Source organism: Haliotis rubra, unplaced genomic scaffold (genome assembly GCF_003918875.1).
Source record: "Haliotis rubra isolate DU_JTF1 unplaced genomic scaffold, ASM391887v1 Scf66, whole genome shotgun sequence".
Taxonomy (NCBI): domain Eukaryota; kingdom Metazoa; phylum Mollusca; class Gastropoda; order Lepetellida; family Haliotidae; genus Haliotis; species Haliotis rubra.
In genome coordinates this window covers 787,261-808,842 of record NW_025767368.1, presented here as the reverse complement: position 1 = coordinate 808,842, position 21,582 = coordinate 787,261, and the positions used below count along the sequence as shown (strand labels likewise).

Sequence of the window (21,582 nt, the reverse complement as noted above, 5' to 3'; positions counted from 1 at the left end):
AAAAACATTAAACCAAAAAACTTTGTGTAGCTTCCGAAATAATATTGGCGGGTAGACAATCACCTCAAACACAGGTAGGCAGCTAACCTGTACTTAATGTAATTTGTATTCTACATTCACGCATTTCGTAGTGTTCGGGTCTAGCATAAAAGACATTTCACTCGCCGCATGTCTGACGCATAATCCATGGAAAAGTACACGTTCAAGCGAAGTTGCTGCGAAATTGCTGAAAGATATGAGTGTAGATGCTGTTATTCAATTATAGTCCAAATACTCCAAGTTGAATGGACCGGGGGCGAGTAGAGCCCGCTGACTGACTGACAATAGAGTGTTTCTCCAAGTTGTTGAGGTGTGACAGATTCACCTTAGCGTCTCACCATACAACCGCTCACCTCTCTCCGCTCCGGGCTGGTTCATTGTTGAGAGAGAGGGACGGATTTAGGATGGGTGACCTACATCGGGGGAAGAACTGGCGAAATATGATCCGTCTGCTCCCCTGAATACAAAATGGAGGATGTTCGAACGCGGGGCTGAGAAAGTTTGTTGTTGATGTTTCAACGTTGTGGACATGGGAAGAGAGGACTGCAGATCGACGGGTTAAAGTCGCTGCAGTTTATCAGAAGGTACTGTTAGGAAGAAGTACTGCTAGATAATGCACGGTAACTGTGATGGAGAGACGCAGCGCGTGAAGAGCATTACACCTGGATTGATGTGGGTGAATTCCTGGACTGGTGCCTGTTAACACCTCGGTGTGAATGTAACCTGCTTGCGGATGGGGGCTTCAGTGTTTGAAACTTACGACCGATGGCTGTATTAATTTCCATGGTTACATTCAACAAGTAGTTCATGCAGGTGTACAATGCCTGTCGTGCAGATGGTCGGGCTGGAGCTGCAGTTTTCTTCAAATTGGATTAGTGTTACAAACACATCCAAGTGTATGGACTGACACACCTTTAGGATATGGTCTATGGAACTGTGGATGGATAATTCATACGGACCTAGCAAGAAGTGGAACGATTTACGTTAATACTCTGATTTTCCTGCTGAGTTTTCTTAATTCAGCCCAATATTGACCCAATGGATTAGAGACCGGCTCTGAATGTTAAACGCTCCCGTGTATTTGTTTACGGCGATCCTTCGTCACCCAAAGTACATTCTACATATCATATGACGAACATCCATTAAACTGCTCCGCTCCAACACATCTTTACGTTTTCAAGTGGGGTCTTTAGGTTTTCTGAATACATTTCGTGAGAAGAGCCAGTTTAGATGTATATGTCGGAGGTCTGGATTGGGTTAGCACCAATACAATCCGTGAATCACACCCCCACCCTCGTGGTACACGCCTCCTTCCATTGTTGAAGTTAGTAACGGAGTTCCACCAACAATGGCACTACTCTCAGACACAATGGACGGGGCGCATACTCAATTACACTTGACAAAACGTTCAACTTTATTTAACATTGTAGCAATGTTAATATTTTTAGACTTGCTTAAATCGTCACAAAGCGCGGACTGTCACATAAACACAACGAACTGCATACCTTTTGGAATAAAAGGTAAAAAATGTTTAGGAACAACGCTGGACTTTCAGTACACGTCGCTGGAATTTGCCAACGATTCTTCCACGTTGGCCCAGGTGGATGAGAAGCTGTCTCTGTGGAGCGGGCTACAGAATGTCCCCCAGTGTTGGTCAGTTGTCCAGCCCTTCCTGTGTTCTGTGTACTTCCCAAAGTGTGACAACAACACCGGACAGCTGGAACTACCCAGCAAGGAGCTATGTGAGAAGATTAGAGAGCCCTGTAAAATAGTGGAGTCCTTCCACAGCTGGCCGTCATTTCTCCAGTGTCACCAACCCCACTTCCGGGAGAACTGCAAGGTTGGTATGCGACGAACGTCCCAGCATGGGGTATATTTTATTGTTAGACGATGCTGGTGTTTAAGTGATTTACGTGCGTGATATATTGTTGGAAATGAATTGTTTGTGGAAGTGTCTTGGTGTATAGGCTGGGGGTTGACCATCTTTAAGTAAATGGAAACGTGTGATTGGTTGGTTGACATCGATATGTCTTAAAACGAACTTCTGCAATCTACTGGTAGATATCAGTTCTACTTAAATTAAAGGGTAATATGTTTTGAAAGAAGATTTGGTCACTGACATATAGCAAGTTGTTATATCTTACCCAAATATCTCCACTTATCCAGATTATCCACAATAATTAAAGTCACTACCATCCATTCAAAGATTGTTACTACCATCTATTCCTCCACAATCACTACCATCTATTACAACACTGTCACTACCATCCATTACAACACTGTCACTACCATCCATTACAACACTGTCACTACCATCCATTATAACACTGCCACTACCATCCATTACAACACTGTCACTACCATCCATTACAACACTGCCACTACCATCCATTACAACACTGTCACTACCATCCATTACAACACCACTATCCACAACACTGTCACCATCCATTACAACACTGTCACTACCATCCATTACAACACTGTCACTACCATCCATTACAACACTGTCACTACCATCCATTACAACACTGCCACTACCATCCATTACAACACTGTCACTACCATCCATTACAACACTGTCACTACCATCCATTACAACACTGCCACTACCATCCATTACAACACTGTCACTACCATCCATTACAACACTGTCACTACCATCCATTACAACACTGTCACTACCATCCATTACAACACTGTCACTACCATCCATTACAACACTGTCACTACCATCCATTACAACACTGTCACTGTCACTACCATCCATTACAACACTGTCACTACCATCCATTACAACACTTTCAACCATCCATTACAACACTGTCACTACCATCCATTCCAACACTGTCCAACACTGTCACTACCATCCATTCCAACACTGTCACTACCATCCATTCACAACACTGTCACTACCATCCATTACAACACTGTCACTACCATCCATTACAACACTGTCACTACCATCCATTACAACACTGCCACTGCCACTACCATCCATTCCCAACACTGTCACTACCATTCCAACACTGCCATTACCATCCATTCCAACACTGTCACTACCATCCATTTACAACACTGTCACTACCATCCATTTCAACACTGTCACTGCCACCATCCATTCCAACACTGTCACTACTACCATCCATTACAACACTGTCACTACCATCCATTACAACACTGTCACTACCATCCATTACAACACTGTCACTACCATCCATTACAACACTGTCACTACCATCCATTATAACACTGTCACTACCATCCATTACAACACTGTCACTACCATCCATTACAACACTTTCACTACCATCCATTCCAACACTGTCACTACCATCCATTACAACACTGTCACTACCAGTGTCACTACCATCCATTACAACACTGTCACTACCATCCATCACAACAACTACCATCCTGTCACTACTGTCACTACCATCCATTTATCCATTACAACATTGTCACTACACACTGTCATCCTACACTGTCATCCATCCACAACAACAGTGTCACTACTATCCATTATAACACTGTCACTACCATCCATTACAACACTGTCACTACCATCCATTACAACACTGTTACATCCATTACAACACTGTCACTACCATCCATTACAACACTGTCACTACCATCCATTACAACACTGTCACTACCATCCATTATAACACTGTCACTACCATCCATTACAACACTGTCACTATACCATCCATCATAACACTGTCACTACCATCCATCACAACACTGTCACTACACCATCCATTATACCACTGTCACTACCATCCATTACAACAGTGTCACTACTATCCATTATAACATTTCATTACACCTAGGTACAGGCACAGAGGCTTTGGTTATTCAGGTTATTGCATGAATGTCTTACAGCTTATAAACCTGAATGGACTGACATCCATTGTCATGTGCCACATTGTCATGGTGTGACCTACATCCAGGGTAATGCAATAACTCCACAATGTTGTCAGTCATCCAAGCATGACTACAACAAAACGGTGGCCTGTAAGCCAGTGTAAAGTTCCATCATTAGCCGTGTGCTTTCTCCAGACTGTCAGGAGTCACTGCTAACAAGATGTTACTGTGTGTCTCTGATTGGTGGGGTGCGAGGGATGAATGAACGTTACACACGTCTGTGTGTTTGGGTGTGTGGGGATTGTGGATATTCTGTATAGGTTGTAGGTTATTGTCCGGAGAACTTAATCAAACAGCACTGGGAACGTGACTGAATGCCTTGATCTCAGTGTAGACTGGTCTCTATACATTATTGTGTCTTCATATTGCATGGACTTAGCAGGATTTCACACCTAGCTTGTTCATGTGCTCACTGGTCAAGTAGTTGAAAAGAAAATGATTCAAAGGCTCAACAGACTTATCCATGCTTCAGTATTTCTTCGTTACTATTCCAAATGTTGCAAGCAGGAAAGAAAATGTAAATGAAAATCTAATTGATAAAAAAATCAAAATCATGAAATTAAATGTTTTTTGTGTTGTTTTAACACTTTACTCAGTTAACAAAGATAGGTGGTAAGTATATGATTGAAATTATGGTATTTACAGTAATTCTTAGTATTCATCCATTTCTTTCATTTCCTCCACTTTTCAGAAGTATTTATCCCTTAAAATACATATCTTAGGAATAGATATGTTGTGATGTAATTTTGTCCAAGTTTCCATGGTAACCATTCCTGATGTTTTATCCTATTTGCTGGCAGAATGCAAAATATTTTCTTCAAATGTACATACTGAGACTTTTTGCTTGTTAAAATGCTTATCAAAACTAAGAGTTGTCAAACCTGAAAGAAACGACAAAAGTGTCACATTTGAAAATACTATGAAATTGTCAAATTTGGGAGTGTACATGACATTGTCCGACTCGTGTGCATACATGACATTGTCCAACTCGTGTGTACATGACATTGTCCGACTCGTGTGTGTACATGACATTGTCCGACTCGTGTGTGTACATGACATTGTCAGACTTGTGTGTGTACATGACATTGTCCGACTCATGTGTGTACATGACATTGTCCGACTTGTGTGTGTACATGACATTGTCTGACCTGTGTGTGTACATGACATTGTCCATGACATTGTCAGACTTCGTGTGTGTACATGACATTGTCCGACTCGTGTGTACATTACATTGTGTGTACATGACATTGTCGATTTCGTGTGTGTACATTACATTGTCCGACTTCGTGTGTGTACATTACATTGTCCGACTCGTGTGTGTACATTACATTGTCCGACTTCTGTGTGTGTACATGACATTGTCCGACTTCGTGTGTGTACATGACATTGTCCGACTCGTGTGTGTGTACATGACATTGTCCGACTCGTGTGTGTACATGTACATTGTCCGACTCGTGTGTGTACATGACATTGTCCGACTTCGTGTGTGTACATGACATTGTCCGACTCGTGTGTGTACATGACATTGTCCGACTCGTGTGTGTACATGACATTGTCCGACTCGTGTGTGTACATTACATTGTCCGACTCGTGTGTGTACATTACATTGTCCGACTTGTGTGTGTACATGACATTGTCCGACTCGTGTGTGTACATGACATTGTCCGACTCATGTGTGTACATTACATTGTCCGACTCGTGTGTGTACATGACATTGTCAGACTCGTGCATACATGACGCTGCACAGTAGGCCAACTTCAGGCTATTCAGCAATAAGGGTAAATTCCCAGTTGACATCGGTTCAGTATTGCATTACCTGGGGAATCTACCTGAACTAACGAGCTTGTGTAGTCAGGTGTGAGGGGCAGAAATCACCCGAAAGTCTAGAAATGCATATCCTGTCTATTGTTCTGTTTCCATAGAGGGGCATGTCAAATCTCTGGCAGTAAATGATGTATGCATAGGAATATTCTCATGGCCACATTCAATATAACAAATAATGTGTCACATTTATTTTCTGAATTATATTCCTCTCATAAGCTGCATTATTTATATGTAACCAATCCTGACAATCAGCCTTGATAAAATTCTTTGGGGTTCCCACATGAGTAAAGGCTGCACGTTTTTTAAATGACATACAAGTGTTTTTCAAATAAACCTTCCTTGATGCCTTGGTGAAGGTGCTGTCCAACAGGTAATGGGATCTCCGTGATACGGTTATCTAGCATCAAGGATGTTTTCACAAACACCTGAGGCTGGCATCACTGAATGTCTTTATCAGCTGAGGGAATGTGATTAGTTGAAATATGATAATGTTGAATAATCGACAGCTGTGACTTGAGCTGAGACAGACAAGTTAACCACACATAATAAAGATAACATTTTTTTCAGGTATTGATAACGTTTTCTATGGCAAACATTTCTGGAGTATTCTGGTTACCCCTGAACAATTTAAAATTCTTGTTCTGCGGACAAGCCTACATTAAATTTTTCAAAAGCAATACACTTGAAAATTGAAAATGCTGAATTTGATTGGAATGTTTTTTAGAAGTTTTATTGTAGGCTTGTACTATTTTCTAACTTTGAATGTTAAAAACACATTGATCTAAATGTAATAATGCTTATTCTACCATGACTTCAATAAATACTGCATTGTGATTGGTTAATTATAGTCATTCAGAGGTATATAATCTGATTTTCCAACACAATATGTATCTTTTCTAAATCTTAATAATTCGGTTATGGTAGAAAGGAGATAAACATACTTTGTTGGAAAATTAGAGGCATATTAAAAAATTATAACAGCTCTAAATTTATATTTTAAATCTCACTCTATGTGTTCGGTTTTAAATCAAATTTAGAGCTATTATAATTTCGTTATATACCTCTGATTTTCCAACACAGTATGTTTATTTCCTAAATGCTTAAAACTGTGATAACTGTTACAAACCCCAAAATGGCAGATATTCATTGATATCAATTAAACTACCAGCTCACCTTTATTTAGGAGCGAACTGTTTTGTCTCATTTTGTGCACACACGTACATACTATGCTGAAGAAAACTAAAGACCACTCTAATTTTTCTTGCCCAATGTTCATCTGTTATGTCATGTGATTTTAACTCCAGTGAGATGAAAAACCTGGTGTTATTGAACCGTTGTTCAGTAGTCTATTCCCCCAGTCCCATACAGTAAGATTGTTTTCCCACACATTCCCTTTAATGATGCCCCTGTGGGGTCAGAACAGTACCAGTTGCTTGAAGCAAAGGATGACTAAACCGAAGCAGCGAGGCATGGTGCGGCAGGGCTGACTACTTTCATGTTGCCCAGTGCTGGCGGGGGCGTAGCTACCATTATTAAAAAAAGCCAGGGCTTACACATAATTGTTGCTAAAAAGGTTGGGCAAGCCCTCAATATTATCTAAATATAAAGCTTTCGAACCTATCAGGCTTACATGAAAAACTTGGCTTACTACGGGCCTGGCTGGGTAAACAACAAACTCACTGAAGCAGTTTTACAAGTGAAATATTAAATTTGAAAAGCTTGTAAATTAAGGTGCTTAATGTAAAGTTTCTTTACAAAAATGTTGATTTATAAGTGGAAATAAAACCAAATGAAAGGGAGTATTTTCAATCAAATATAATGTTTTGTATTTTGATTAAGTTTTGTAAACTTTACAGTTTCTTTTGTAATTAAGAGACACAATAACGATGCAAATTTAAATTATATAAGATGTTTGATATTAAAAATACAGATGTTTGCTGAGTGAAAACCCAATGCAACTAGGTTGACTAAAGTGTTCTGCGGAATGGAACTGTTCGAAAAATGCAAAGATGCTCTCAGGTTAGGAGATGTTCAGAAGTTCAATATTTTACAGATGTTTCAACATGAGTAGAGCTTAACTCAAAGCCCTGTGAAACTTAGGAAATACACCTTCTTGTCAGTAGACAAAATGGGACACTCAATTTGCTGGTATCATGAACTTCAGTAGTGTTTTCTGTGATGTAAGTTTGAGTACATCTATGTCACTTTTGTTCAACTTGTTCACAATGTCACTGTGTTATGTGTATCCTTCCCCATTTTGTTACCAGCCAGAGACATATGAGAAAGCGTCGTTCAACACGACAGGTCGGTGTGAGCCCCCACTGATCAAGACGTCAATGAGGGAGAGCTGGTACGAGGAAGTTGAGGGGTGTGGCATCCAGTGTCAGAATCCCCTCTTCACCCTGGAGGAGCATCAGGAGGTCCACGCCTTTGTCGCAGTCTGGGGGGCGCTATGCCTCATCTGTACACTCTTCACTGTGGTGAGTAATGATGACAGCCGACCACACCCAGATGTACACATCAGTTGTCATGAGCTTGCATAATTCAATTTTGAACAACGGGGAAAGTTCTATGGATATACAACTTCTTTATTATCATGTAAGCAATGTTTCGGTGTAGCTGTTAATACAATTATCAAGCAAGTGTTATCAAGATAATGGTGTTAGAAGCTACACCGAAACGTCGTTTACATCATAAAAAGTTGTATATCCATAGAACTTTCCCCGTTGTTCATTACAACAACTTCTAAATGCCACCCAAAGAAATATTACTATTTTATTCCCAATATATATAATACTGGTGATACAACAGCATGTCCTGGCAGAAATATCAAGTTTTAAATCTGACGACTCCTCAGAATTATATGGTAATAAATAGGGTTTTTAAAGTTAACCAAGTGAACCACAGATTCTGGTTGATGTTATGAAAGTGATGCTGATTATTTACATTTGTAGCTGACGTTTGTGATAGACTGGAAGAACGCCAACAAATACCCTGCCCTCATTCTGTTCTACATCAATGCCTGCTTCTTTGTGGGGAGCATTGGATGGCTGGCCCAGTTTGCTGGAAATGCTCGCGAGGACATTGTGTGTCGCTCTGACCGCACAGCCCGTATGGGAGAGCCACAGCTTGGGTAGGTTTACTTTAGTGTTAGTGAGGTCATCGTGTGTCGCTCTGACTGCACAGCCTGTATGGGAGAGCCACAGCTTGGGTAGGTTTACTTTAGTGTTAGTGAGGACATCGTGTGTCGCTCTGACTGCACAGCCTGTATGGGAGAGCCACAGCTTGGTGTAGGTTCACTTTACAGTTAGTGAGGACATCGTGTGTCAGCCCTGGGAGAGCCTGACTGCACAGCCTGTATGGGAGACTGCCACAGCTTGGTGTAGGTTGTAGGTTCTTTACAGTTAGTGAGGACATGGTGTCGCCTGACCGCTCTGACTGCACAGCCTGTATGGGAGAGCCACAGCTTTGGTAGGTTCACTTTACAGTTAGTGAGGACAGCCACAGCTTGGTGTAGGTTTGCTCTGAACACACAGCCATCGTATGGGAGAGCCACAGCTTTGGTAGGTTTACTTTAGTGTTAGTGAGGACATTGTGTGTCGCTCTGACTGCACAGCCTGTATGGGAGAGCCACAGCTTTGGTAGGTTCACTTTACAGTTATGGTGAGGACATGGTGTTGCTCTGATCGTGTGTCGCCTGACCGCACAGCAGCCTGTATGGGAGAGCCACAGCTTGGGTAGGTTTACTTTAGAGTTAGTGAGGACATCGTGTGTCGCTCTGACCGCACAGCCCGTATGGGAGAACCACAGCTTTGGTAGGTTTTCTTTAGAGTTAGTGAGGACATTGTGTGTCGCTCTGACTGCACAGCCCGTATGGGAGAGCCACAGCTTGGGTAGGTTTACTTCAGAGTTAGTGAGGACATTGTGTGTCGCTCTGACTGCACAGCCCGTATGGGAGAGCCACAGCTTGGGTAAGTTTACTTTGCAGTCAGCAACTCCAGGTTAAACACAGCTTTAACTACTGTTCAGTATTGATGCTGACATATGAAGGATCTAATCAGGTAGAATGTGGGATTCAAACCAAGATCCTATAAATCCAGCAAGCTAAGGGAAACAACTCTGCACAATTTCAATCTCTACAGTCAACATGAAGATAGCCACTTACTGTTGACTGCTAAACACAGTAAGACCATGTTAATTTGAAATGTACCATTCCCAGCAGAAGTGCCAAGTTTTAAATTAACAATATCCTGGTGTATGGACCTATAGCAATTTCCATCGACAAATTCACAGAAGGTGAGTTTCCTTGACTAACAGCGTCTAACTATAACTCAATACACAGGAGCCAGTTCCACAAAGCAATCATAGTGCTTATGAAGATCACTGTAACTCATTAAGCTTACAACAGTGCTAAGCTCTCTTTATGACGTGAGGCCCTCATCAAGTGTCCTATCATATATAAAATACTGCTGAAATCAATTTGATCCCCAGTGTTTCCCTTGTTCCAGGTCTGGTGAGTCGGCGTCCTGCACTGTGGTGTTCCTGTTGGTCTACTACTCCATGATGGCTGGTGTCACCTGGTTTGTCATGCTGGCCTATGCCTGGCACATCACCTTCAAGGCTCTGGGTACACCCAGAGACAATCTGAGTAGCAAGACCGCTTACTTCCATCTCGTCAGCTGGTTCCTGCCACTCGTTTTGTCAATAGTCTGTCTGGCAATCTCAGAGGTATCATACCATTCCTGTGACTATAGTTGTATTGACAGCAGTATTAAATCGTTGTTGTTTTAACTAGTTGTGTAAATGGCAGTCTCAAACCATAATTTTAAATAGTTGTGTAGCTAGCATTATTAAATCATTGTTGTAACTAGTTGTGTAGATGGCAGTCTCAAACCATAATTTTAAATAGTTGTGTAGCTAGCATTATTAAATCATTGTTGTAACTAGTTGTGTAGATGGCAGCATCAAACCATAGTTGTAAATAGTTGTGTAGTGAGCCATTGTGAGAGTTTTGTTAATTATACCAGCTGAAAATGTCACGGATCCCTAGCAGTTAAAAGGATGGTGTAAATTCTGGTCACCTAACTGTTGTTGTTCAATAGCCAGTTATAAAATTGTATTGCTCAGTAACAGCATCAAAACCTTTTAAATGTTCTCAGACTTTCAAAGCTGAAGTGTTGATTCCATTTAATGATATAAATGGGTATGTGAGGTATTGCTAATGTCCTTTCAAAACAGATTTTTATTTGAAAATGTTATTATGATTTTCAAATCACAATATGGCTGAAATATTCTCGCTTAGTACAAGAGTCCTGACTTAATATTACTATACTGTTTTCAGATTGACGGAGATTCACTAAGTGGAATCTGTTTTGTTGGGTACATGAAGCATGGCATCCGAGCTGGATTTGTCCTAGGTCCTATAGCAGTGGTCCTTGTATGTGGACTCGTCTTCCTGGTCAGAGGTAAGTAAAGCCATCCTGTCTCCAGACATAACACTTGACCACAGGCCCCCACTGCGGGTCAGAAAATCGATAAACTAGGCCCCAGTTTAGTATCAACACCCCCTACTATATAATATATAAAGGTTCATCACAGAAATACGGCGACATGATCGAAAACCGGACAATTACGTACATGTCAATGAATATATCGTATTTTAAAGGTCTCACAAGTATCAAAAGCTTTTGTCCATATCTCCGTTGTATGTAGGAGGCATATACATGCGCTTTCCGTGGGGATTCATTTGATGGGTTTTATTAAATCGCCAAAGACCGAAGTTGCTGTGCCGAAGTATACAAAACTAGCTTCTCAGCCAGCTTGACTTCACTACCTCCGGCGATCTGATTGGCTAACACATTACACTGAATGAATGTGTTTCTTTAAAAAATATTTGTACTCGCTTTTAAAATTATTCTTACCAAGATAAAACATCAGATAGTGACATCTTGGATGATAGACGCTTTGAGTTTCCTCTCTCATTTTCGCGACGTGCATTTGTTGTCATTTTATTTACCAATTTGATTGGCGCTTGACGCACCTAGTTTTGTACACTTCGGCACAGCAACTCGGGTCTTTGGCGCATTTAATAAAACCCATCAAATGCATCCCCACGGAAAGCGATGTATATGCCTCCTACATACATCGGAGATATGGACAAAAGCTTTTGATACTTGTGAGACCTTTAAAATACGATATATAGTCATTGACGTGTGCGTAATTGTCCGGTTTTCGATCATGTCACCGTATTTCTGTGATGAACCTTTATATATTATATAGTAAGGGGTGTTGATACTAAACCGGTGCCTAGTTTATCGATTTTCTGACCCGCAGTGGGGGCCTGTGCACTTGACCAGTGTCCATCTTAGAACTGCTCACCAAGCCATGAAAGTAACATGTACCAAAAGATTAGTAGTACTTTGTTTAACTTCCTGTTAACTTTTCACTGAGGCAATCAAATCCTAAAAGTACCATGGACCATACACAGACAATATCCTTGTGTGTCATTTTAGAAGCTGTAGTGAGAATGAATTCACCTTTGGTTACTCTGTCAGTTTAATGTGATGTTTTGGTACAGATGCTGTTTTTCTTGTCCAGAAAATGATAACATAGATGCTATCATCTGTACAGAGACCTTGCAACACTGTCACTTACAGACTATCAATGATCTATTTTACTTCAAATTGTTTTGAAGCCAGTCCTCAACAGAGTGGTCTCCCTTGACATTTGTGTCGACTGGAGATAACCAGTTTAATCAGCTACTGTTTGGTATTTTCAGGTCTTATTACGCTGATCAACAGAGTGGTCTCCCTTGACATATGTGTCGACTGGAGATAACCAGTTTAATCAGCTGTTTGGTATTTTCAGGTCTTATTTCAGAGTGGTCTCCCTTGACATATGCGCTGATCAAGATCAGGAAGAATGCGCCAACTTTCATCAGTGAAAAAGCTACGTCCAAAATCAGGGAGACAATTCTCCGTTTAGGTAATAACTGTGCATGATGTTCACCACTATTGCAGAAACAAAATCTAGCATGTTGAGAGTATTGGAGCATACAGATACAAGTTACATGTTACATGCCTTTTGTTATATGCTTGCCTTATCCTAAGTTAAATAAATCTCAGCTGAATTTTGATACACTGCCACTACTGCCACTCACAGTTACTGAAGCAATGAGAGGAGGACATTTACTTTTGTCTGTGGTCAAGATATAATCTCTTAGAAGTGTTGAGAAAATGATGTCACATAACAATATAAACGTGATATTTCTTAAGATGATTTGAATATCAGGACACTATGTATTGATGGTGCTAGGGTGTGGAGATGCTGAGATGAAACACTTTACACTGAAGTGAGTGAGTGTGTGGTTTGGTTTTTACACTGCTTTTAGCAATATTCCAGCAATATCATGGTGGGGGACACTAGAAATGTGCATGATATTGCTGGAATATTGCTAAAAGCGACATAATATTAAATTGTTATAAAGTTGTTTCAAATCATGTATTGCGTTTCGTTTTCAGGTATATTTGCAACACTTGCGTTTGTGTTTGTGTTGATCACATTCTCCGTCCATGTCTACACATTTGCCAATGAAAACAAGTGGAGAGATAGCTTCAGGGACTACATGTAGTAAGTGGCTCCCTGTTTACTCTCATCTGGCTCATGTAGCTGTGGACATGTTTAAAGGATCACATGTAGATTGAAAGTATACTGAACAAACATTAGAAACGCACCACATATAATTGGAAATATGCCCGTCAGACTGAAATGTACCCATGATATCTGAGCATCTTCGGTGCATTTTAGTGTGGTGCGTTTCAAATGTTCAGTAAATGTCACTTCAAAAGAGGGAGCTGGTAGCCATGTTTGAAGTGTTCTAGTCTAGTTGACTTGTAAACAGCCTGCAACTAATTCATATAATGAGACCGCAACATTTTCTTAATGATTAATGGACAAATTTATGGGTAATTGTTTTCCATGTCTTCTGTTACTGTGTATGTACTCATCTCTCCTAGAAGCTGTATCCAGTACAAACATAAGATGTGGATGTGAATGCTATTCTTTCACAATGCAGAAAGTTGTATCTTTTGCCGCTGATTCTATGGCGTGATTAGAACAGAAGAGGGAAGATATATCTGTATAATAATACTCGGAGGTTGTGAAGTGTAGCATGCGGAATCTGATGTCTAAGTCATATACATAACAGGATGTTAAAACTAGTGTTGTGAATCTGTGTTCGAGTATTGGGACAAGAATAGTTTTAAATATTGCTAGAATGTTAGGTCAAGTCAATCATGGACACAGGAAATGGAGCGGTGCATTTTGTAGTCACAAGAAAACCTGTGTCCGATACATGCAGGTAATCAGTGAAGCACTTTATGTTTGGTAGTGTTCACATATTTTTGTCGGATGGTTACGGTCTTAGAATCATTTACAGATATTTATCTGAAAAGTATTGTTTTATTGTTTATTGACCTGTTTCAAGAACAAGTGTTTAAAGATTACTGATACTCCTTCCATTATACTCACAGTGACTCCTGGTGTTCAAAAATTATCTGGAGCCCTGTACACAGTATAACCAACTGGCTGCAAAATCTATTTATAAACAAGTATGTGGAAGTATTCTTCTAAAGGAGTGCACCTCTGTATGTCTGTGGACCAGAATTTACCCAATACCCTGTGTACTGATATTCATGGCATGTCTCTATAGGCTAGAACCTATGACATACACCTTGTGTTCTGAGATTGAGATGTGTGTTTCAGCTGTGAGGCCAACGTGACAATAACCCGTACAGTGACGAACACCACCGGCAGGATGTGTGAGGTAGCTTACAAACCAAGTGTGGTGGCATTAGAAATCCACATCTTCGCCTTCTTCGGGGCAGGCATCGCCATGAGCTCTTGGTCCTGGAACAAGGCCTCCTTCAACGCCTGGGAGAGGTTCCTCAGGAAGTGAGTATAGACAATTTCTCTTTAACATTCTTTATCTTACCTCAGAGTCAGAATGTTGAGATCTAACTGGTTTACTTCACCTTCATAAGATACTATACATTCCTACCCGTGAAGGTCCAGGTTAGAATATTGATCTTTAGTAACCCAGGCTTGTCGTAAGAGGTGACTAACGGGATCGGGTGGTCAGACTTGCTGGCTTGGTTGACACATGTCATCGGTTCCCAATTGCGCTGATCGATGCTCATGCTGTTGATAACTGGATTGTCTGGTCCAAACTCGATTATTTAAGACCGCCGCCATATAGCTGGAATATTGCTGAGTGCGGCGTAAAACTAAACTCACTTACTGCTATACATTCCATCTTTGTGGGAAATAAATTTCTGAGTGTGACAATACATCCCTCATACCACACCACAAAGAAAGCAAGCAGCATGTGAGTTCTGAGTCAGACAACAAATCTCATGCTCCCCAATAAAAACAAAATGATGTGATGTTAATGAGTCAGTGAAAGTCATGTGACACAGCACAAGTCAATGTCAGCTCAAATAGTTGTTGTCAATCAATATTCTATTTGTTTCCATTATTTTACAATGACAGATTTATAGATGTGGGCAAGACAAATACATTGTAGCAGCAGCACTTGGGGGTATTTTTGTATTTTGTTTGTGACCACTTGCCGCTTCTGCTATAAAACCAAATATGGAACGCATAAAACCACATGTAGCCTGAGTGATACTGATATAACATATGCCACAAGTACATTAAGAGGTTTTGAGTGCATTTGACAATTTGATTATGACATTCCTTTTACCGGTAGTATGTTCCTTGTATGCCCCTCTACAGCTGTTCATGTCATTGTCTGGAACAAGTAGATGTATAAATTGTTGATGTGGTACAAAATTCGCTCTCTCTTGTGTAGGTGTGTATAAAAAACAAACGTTTCTCTGATCCACACTTCATTCACATTTTACAGTTTACCAGGTAAGCTATTTCCAAGCACCTGGCCTATGTTTAGGAGTGTATATGAGTATCTATATTAAAACAAAAGGTAGATTACTAGAATGACCTATACATTTCCAGGGTGTTCCGCAAGCCATCCAACAAGCCAGTGAAACTGAAGAAGCACAAGATGATTGCCCAGGCCTTTGAGAAGAGAAAGAACATCAACAATGGACGCATGTCAATCAGCTTCCATAGTACACATGACGACCCGCTAGGTACGTTGCCGGAATATATATGCTGTACCAACAGGAATATCTGTTATTTATGATGTTGTACCATGATGTTGAACTCTTAGAAACACTTGGGAGCTATCAGAATAATTTTTTGTTCAGGCGCAGCTTGTTATTAACCATCTAAATTGCACACATGCATGTTCTGTTGTCCTTTGTTTTCAGGGATGAAGTTTGATCTCAACAGTGTGAGTTCCCATGACATGTCATCCAACTTTGCTGCTGCCATGCCCAAGCTGGTACGACGACGAGGTGGTCTCATTCAGCCTGTAGCTGGGACTCTTCGCAGATACTCTGACTCAGGTCGGTACAGAGTTGATGCCTGTTTAATGCCGCATGCAGCAATACTCCTACTGGGTGACATTGGTCTGTACATGAGAGTCTGGACCAGACAATGATCTATACAATGATCTATACAATGACATATACAATGATCTATACAATGATCTATACAATGACATATACAATGATCTATACAATGATCTATACAATGATCTATACAATGACATATACAATGATCTATACAATGATCTATACAATGACATATACAATGATCTATACAATGATCTATACAATGACATACAATGATCTATACAATGATCTATACAATGACATATACAATGATCTATACAATGATCTATACAATGATATATACAATGATCTATACAATGATCTATACAATGACATATACAATGATCTATACAATGATCTATACAATGATCTATACAATGGTCTATACAATGATCTATACAATGACATATACAATGACATATACAATGACATATACAATCAGTCAAATCATAGCATCCGACCACTTGATCCCATTAGTCGCCTCTTACCATAATCATGACTTGCTGAAGATCAATCAGAACCCAGGGACTCGATCCACAAAATCTTCATAGCTTTTCCACTCGAAAGTCTATGATAAAGCATACAGTTACTATATACGATTGGTCGTAATGTTGTGAATGTTTTGTGGATTGGGATTCAGATCCTGATGGGTGAAGGTGGGGTGTGAGGGCAGATACTGCAACTTAGGTGGGTGACAAAGTGATGTGGGGTAGACTCATGCGGGTGGAAGCTGGTTGTCAGGCCCGACACTCTTACTCAGATTGGTGGAGGGTGGATGTTTGGTCACTTTTTGTGAAGATCATCAGTACAAGAATGTATTGTCTAACAGTGCTACTTTTGATGTCTTTCAGTGGCATTTAGAAGTAGTACAGTGATGTCCAAGATATTTTATGGATTAAACTTCTTTTTAATTTCTCTCACAACGTTTCAGTGTTACTTTTGTCTCACCAGATATTGGCTCCGTGACCTCAAGAAGAATGTCCCAGGATTCCCAGCTTGGACAAGCTATTGGACAACCCCAGCTGCCCATAGATCCTGATACCAAGGCCGAAAAGAAAAAGAGGAAGAAGAAGAAAAAGAAAAGGCGAAGAGCACACAAGATTCAGCCAATCATAGCCCCTGTTTTAAATGCCCTCCATGCCGTGGGTGGTCGGCGAGGGCTCCGTCGAGGCAGTGACACATCCGTGATCAGCAGAGCCTCTGCTCATAGTGTGCGTGTGTCCATTGAGAGGAACAGCATGGAGGCCATTTCTATAGCATCAGTGCCTATGTCTCATCATGGTGATATTGACACTGTTGATCTGAGTCAGATACCATCCACCAGGGCAGGGTCACAGCCGGCAAAGCCACATACAAACTTCTCTCTGTTCACAGCCAGTGGCTTGTTACAACCCAGAGGCAGACCAAGTGTGCAGGAGTTTGCTGCAGTCAAGAGGTCAAGAAGAAGTCGCCGATCCGAAGTCACTGTGGAAATGTCTGAGTCAAACTTCCAAGCTAGTCGGCCCCGACCTGGACAGTCAAAACCCATAGAAACAATTATAACACTGGAGTCCGAGGATGGGTCTCAGTCAGCTTAGTCAGAAAGTCCCACTGAATTCTGAGAGTCTGATACATCATTACTCCAGGGCCCTTTCCACAAAGTGATTTAAGTGCTAAGACTATTGTAGTCTATGAGAAAGTATGGGAGTTACGATCACATTAGCACTAACATTGCTTTGTGGTATGGATGCAAGCAGTCTACTAGTCTATGTCACAAAGGAGGGGGATATACTGTACAATGTGCATGTCTTAAGACTCGATGACAAACAGCTGTGAGAAGAGTATGAATTGATACTGTGCTTCCACTCAGTCCCATGAAACTGTGAAAGAAGACCATGCCAGTACTATTAGATGTTAGTTTCTACAGTCCCATGTGATAAGCATATAACAAATTAAACAACTTTGAGGTATTTTGTGAATGATATAACTATCTACATGCTGTAATATCTGCATAGATGGTTTAGGCTTACATTCAAAACTTGTCATGAGTGACAGACTAACAGGGTAGAACAGGAGTCAGCAGAGAAGATGCATCCACAGTGCTACCAGATGTTTATAGTACCAGATTATTTTACGTGGATTTACAACTTTATATCCCAACATGGATGGGTTGGCTTCATTCCATGGACACATGTACTGTGCTTTGTGTTCCCTGCTGGGAGTGAGGTGTTCTGGATGTGAAGATGGTGCTGTTAGTTTTAACATAAACCTTGGTGCCATTGTACTACTACTGTTGTAAATCTATGATAAAAGTACAAGAGTTACGTTCTTCTCAGCACTAAGATTGCCTTAAGTCTATGTTTGTAGTACCAGAGTTAGTGCTTAGTGCTAAGACTGTTGTAAGTCAGTGTTAAAGTATGATTTTTACAATCATTAAGATGATCACTTTGTGAAACACATCGCCAAGGTAAGTCACATATTCATTCAGTGTTTATATGGATGTGTACATACGCTTTCACGGATTGCCAGTTGATGCCACACTTTTTTTGTAAAATTTGAAGTAAAATCTATTTTTGTTTTCATATTATATTTTAAATTTGAAAACCTTTATGGTCGGTGCAAAACGTGTGTTTGAAGGAAAGTAGAATTACTGTTTATAAGTAAAGGTGTTCATTTCTGAAAAGAAGAGTTTAAACTTTTCCCCTTAAAATGCTGTTGTTGGGCAAGGGACAGAAAAATTTACTTATTTTGGGTGTTGTTGCACTCTTTTTTCTAATCCAGGAAGGGAGCATTGAGGAGCAAATAGGATTAACTAGAAGTTATAAATATGTTTTCTCCCTTTTGGCTACAGTTGCTCTATCTTTCCACTGGCTAAAAAGAGAGTGGCCATCAATTAACATGAGTATACATCTGGATGAATGGCAACTAAGATAGTCTTCATCAGTAGAGCAAACGCCCTTGTATTCATTTTGGAAATTTTAACGTCTCATTTTTTATCATGTAAACATTGTTAAACACAAGTGTCCTTTGTAATTTTCTGTTATAGCAGTCACATCATGTTTCACCTGATTCCATTTACCTTCAGTAATATCCAGCAGTCACATCACTTCTACAGTTTCAGAGCACCAAAGAAATATGCCCATACCTGTTGTACATATTTGTGTTGGGCTACTCCAGGTTGCCATACAGCATTACACATAAAACAATATTTTTTCAGAGAAATCCAACGGAATACTGTCTCTTGTTTGCCTTCATAATACAAGTGGCATATCTATACTGAGTAAATCAGTCTGGTAGTGTCAGCACTGACAAAGTCTACCTTAGGGCAAAAAATATAACTAATTATTTTTCCATAACTCACCCACTGTTTTACATGTGAATGTAAATTCATATCTTCTCTGTTGTCCAAAAAACTTCAAACTAATGTAGAAAAATATTATTTTTGTACGTATGAAGAGATTGTGTTGAGGAAAGTGTTGTTTTCTTGACCAGCCTGTTCGTTATAGCAACTGTAGTGAAAGCACTGCTTTGTGGAATGGGCTGCATAGTCAGCTATTCACTGGTGGGGCAGAGGGTGAGGTGTCAACCTGTGCCTGTCTGTAATGTTTTTGTTCACTTCTCAGGTAGTGTGCACCCCTTCTCAGAATCCTTGGTCACTGTTATTTCAGTTATTTGATATGAGCGGGTTGTAATTTATCCATAGACTTACGCTGTTTATGCTCTGTTCAAGCCCTGAATGTGTATAGTGCTGCCTCCTCTACTAACACACATGGTATTCTGTAGTGTAGGATGTCCCACTAGCCAAGGTTGTGGCCTCTCCACAGTTTAGTTGCTATGTAGGACAAGCATGAGGCACTGGGGACATGTTCCGTATTCCTCATGTATGGCATACCACATACACAAATTTATCATGAAGATCAGATTGTTTTACCCACTGGAATAGTTGGTTTCAGGAATGTTCCCTTTTTCAGCTTTCTGGAACTCATGTATTTTACCGAAGGCACCATCCTCATATAGATTCAATTACTGTGGACAATTATTCAAAAAAATTTTATTGAATATTTAACTCGACTTTTGATCACAATCAGTTTTCATTGTTGAATGTGACAGAACCATCTTACAGAAACAAAGGTTGTTCACACTGCATAATATTAATAATGGTAAGGTATTATCATAAAGCAGATATTGTGATGTCATTTCTTCTGTCTTGTGATGTTGTATTTTGTTTGTGATGTCATATCACAGGCCATTGTTTCTTATCATGCATTAGACATTGATTGCAGCTGAGTTACCATAAATCAGATTATTTCAGATATACCTTGATACCAGTAATTGGGATATGTACATGATTTGTATGTACGGACATCAGCCGGACGGCATCCTCGAGGACCATATCTCCATTCTGTTGTGATATGCACCCAGGACTTATCCACCATGGATTCTTTTGAGGATGATACAAAATAGGCAGAAGCCACAATTTGATATCCATTTGAACAGAACCTTTGAGTGAGATGATACGACACAAACAGCCTGGAAAGTGGCTGGTACCCCATTTTGTCACACCACAGAAGGCAGAGCAGTAGACGATAGAAAATCCTGTGTCATTAACAATCCCTTGTTACATCACATCCTCTATATCATCAGATGTTCCTTGTGATTTCCGATCCTGTCATATATATCATCAAATTGCCTTGTCATTTCATGTCATCTATATCATCAAATGTGTCTTGCAATTTCATATCACACATCAAGCACATCTTCATATCTGCCTTGTGATTTCATATCATGTCAAATATGTATCTTTAAATGTGACTTTTGATGTCATATCGCATCATTTATATCATTGATTGTGCCTTGTGATATTGAATCACATGTAGATTTAAAATATGCCTTGTGATGTCATATGACAAATCATGTATATTATCAAATGTCTCATACCACTCCATGGTTGTTGGTTGGTATCGCACACAGTGCCTTGTATCATTACACCAAGCACTCATGTGCCCAGTTGTCAAGTGATGTTGTGTCCTGTTTCTTGTAGCGTTTGTACATACTGCTGTTTACACAAGCATCTCTAGATGCTAGCCGTCATAATAATGTTTAGAGTTTTATACCTTTACTTCCAGTATATTTACTAGATACATTTATCCAAAGATCTGATATAAAAGTGAAGATAAAGACCTACAGAATATACCTGTTGTGTTGTTACTGTGGACTGGGTTCTACCTCCGTGTGAAGGTCTCTTCAGGAAGGTTCACACTATGTACAAAGATCATGA

General features: G+C 40.1%; 1 protein-coding gene across 1 annotated transcript; it reads left to right on the top strand.

Moving 5' to 3' along the window:
• The first annotated feature begins 396 nt into the window (after nt 1-396).
• Nucleotides 397-21,497, top strand: LOC124257357 (smoothened homolog). The gene is made up of 12 exons (XM_046691401.1): nt 397-1,879; nt 8,058-8,270; nt 8,745-8,923; nt 10,299-10,518; nt 11,132-11,255; nt 12,569-12,577; nt 12,691-12,774; nt 13,311-13,419; nt 14,554-14,742; nt 15,823-15,959; nt 16,140-16,277; nt 17,277-21,497. Exons 1-12 carry the CDS (start codon nt 1,388-1,390, stop codon nt 17,900-17,902), a joined length of 2,520 nt encoding a protein of 839 aa, XP_046547357.1. The 5' UTR covers nt 397-1,387; the 3' UTR covers nt 17,903-21,497.
• The last annotated feature ends 85 nt before the right edge of the window (nt 21,498-21,582 follow it).